This window comes from Aptenodytes forsteri, unplaced genomic scaffold, assembly GCF_000699145.1.
Source record: "Aptenodytes forsteri isolate BGI_AS27 unplaced genomic scaffold, ASM69914v1 Scaffold142, whole genome shotgun sequence".
In the NCBI taxonomy this organism is placed as follows: Eukaryota; Metazoa; Chordata; class Aves; order Sphenisciformes; family Spheniscidae; genus Aptenodytes; species Aptenodytes forsteri.
The window spans coordinates 5339516-5341640 of NW_008794598.1; the positions used below are offsets into that span (position 1 = coordinate 5339516).

A 2125-nucleotide genomic window follows, 5' to 3' on the forward strand; every position below is an offset into this window, starting at 1 on the left:
TGCCAGACGGGCCCGGCCGAGGCGGCTGGCGGGAGTGGAGCCAAGGGCTCATAACCTGGGGAGTGCACGGGGTGAGGAGGGGCAGCCGTGAGCCAGGGGCGAGCACCCCACACCCCCCCGCCCCCAACACCACCGTGGTGCTGCTGTCCTTACCTCATCCCCCACCCTCCCATATCTAGGGTCCTGCTCACCGTGGGGCTTTTGGCTGGGTTAAAACCCAGGTTTTTGCCCCGGCAGGGCTGGGGAGGGGACCGCAAGTGGGGGGCACTGCGGGTGGGAGGGTGGCACAGGACAGGTGACAAATAGGACCTAGCAGGGGTGCAGGGTCCCCTGCAAGGGGGCAAGGACAGCACTTACTGGCTAGTGATGGAGGCATGGGTGGCTGGATGGGGTAAGCTGGTTGTGCAAACGGTTTAATGCTGGAAAACAAAGAGCATCGTTAGGTTAACGAAGGCTGGGTCGCCCCAGCCCCTTGCCAAGGGGGGGATCCTGCCCGGCACAGCGGAGGGGTCTCGTACTTACTCCTGAGAGGGTCCAGGCTGTCCTGGGATAGGCCCACTCCAAAACTGGGGGAACAGCACAAGGAAGAGTCAGCGGCTTCTGACCGCACCCCCAAATTCCCCTCCCCACCTGCTGCAAACCGCAGGGAACCCCCAAAGCCCCCCTTGCATTGCCACCACCACCAAGGGGCCATCAAACATCCCCCCTCCGTCCCCTGTGCAGCTCGTGCATGGGGATCCGTGTCCCCCACCCCACCACAGGGCGTCCCACTATGGGGGGGGTGCGGGGCTGTCCTCACCCTGGGGGCAGCAGAGAAGACGGCCTGAGGAAGAGGAGGAGGGGGGCTGAGCTTGTTCTGCAGGACGCTGGCCGACACGATCTGCGCGGAGGACATGGAAGCCATGCTCTGCAGAGCCTTATCCTTCGAGACCTGGTCCTGGGGGGGGAGGGGGGGACAGGGGGACAGGAGGGAGATGGAGGTTACACGGGCAGACAGAAAGCCCCCCTAATCTGAGTGTGCCCGGCAAGTTTTGCAGAGCACGGAGCTGGTCGTGCAGTTGCAAATGTCCCCTGGGCAGGAGCTGCCAGGTCTGGAAGGTGTCCCTGCTCCCCCGGGGACGAGAAGGGTTTAGCCCCTCTGTGGGAAGGGGCGAAAGGCAATGGGGAACAAAAGGCATCACAAACTCAAGCTCAACTTACCAAGTTCATGGCCTGTCCGCAAAAGAAAGGAAAAAAAAAGGTTAGAGCATCGTGGGAGCCTGCGGGCGCCCCCCCCCCCCCAGTTGTTATTCCCCCACTCCGGCCACTCCTGCAGCCTGATTTGGGGAGCGAACCCCTCGACCCAGCTGGTCACCGGGGGATGCACATGGTGGGCACCGATGTCCAGGCTTAATCCCCCCAGGAACGGAATGCTAAAGCCCCCCACTATTTTAGGCGGTCACTGTGGCGAGCCAGGCCTGCGCCTTTGTTGGCTTTTTAATAGCCTTTACAGCCTTTAACGTCCTTTACAACGTCCTCAGCAGCCCCCAACACTTGCAACCAGGGCACGGAGAGGAAGAGCCGCACGGCTCCTGCCCTGCCTGGCAAAGGGCCCCTGCACCCGGCCCCCCAGGATGTCGGCACCAACTCCCCTACAGGCACCGCAAGGAAGACCCTGGGCACAACCCCTCTACGCCGTGTGTGCATTTATACAGGAGACCAATTATTTTTCCTTTTCCCTTTTGCTCCGGAGGTTGCAGAACCACCGGGCAGGAGCGGAGGGCTCCGAGGTCTTGCCCGGGGCAGGGCTGCTCCTCCAGCCGCACCGCTAGGACACGTGCGTGCTGGTCCCACCGCACACCCTCTGTTTTCCCTCTGAACCTTCCTCAGGGATCAGTTGCTTCATTTATTTTCACCTGGGGCAGGGCAGGAGTGTGGGCATGCAGCCACATGCCGGGCAGCACTAACACGCACATGACTGCAGCTTAAAAATATATATATATTGCTCACGGAAGGGAGTTTCCATTCAACGGGACAAGCGCTGCGTGAGGGCAGAAGGCTGCCTGCGCCGGGCTTTGCCTCCAAGTATGGCTGGGAAAGGATGTTCTGCATCCACAGTGTATTTCATAGGGGATCGCTGCCCCGG

General features: G+C 61.6%; 1 protein-coding gene across 2 annotated transcripts in view; it reads right to left on the reverse strand.

Annotated features, from left to right (window-relative positions):
- TEAD3 (TEA domain transcription factor 3) overlaps positions 1-2125 on the reverse strand; it is a 10746-nt gene that overhangs the window by 2069 nt on the left and 6552 nt on the right. For both annotated transcript variants that reach the window (XM_009272864.1, XM_009272863.1), the window contains 5 exons: positions 1201-1212; positions 800-937; positions 523-566; positions 358-419; positions 23-55 (listed from right to left, as the gene is read on the reverse strand). In XM_009272864.1, the coding sequence (XP_009271139.1) occupies positions 23-55; positions 358-419; positions 523-566; positions 800-937; positions 1201-1209 (286 nt within the window). In that variant the 5' untranslated portion in view covers positions 1210-1212. The remainder of the gene's footprint in view (positions 1-22; positions 56-357; positions 420-522; positions 567-799; positions 938-1200; positions 1213-2125) is intronic.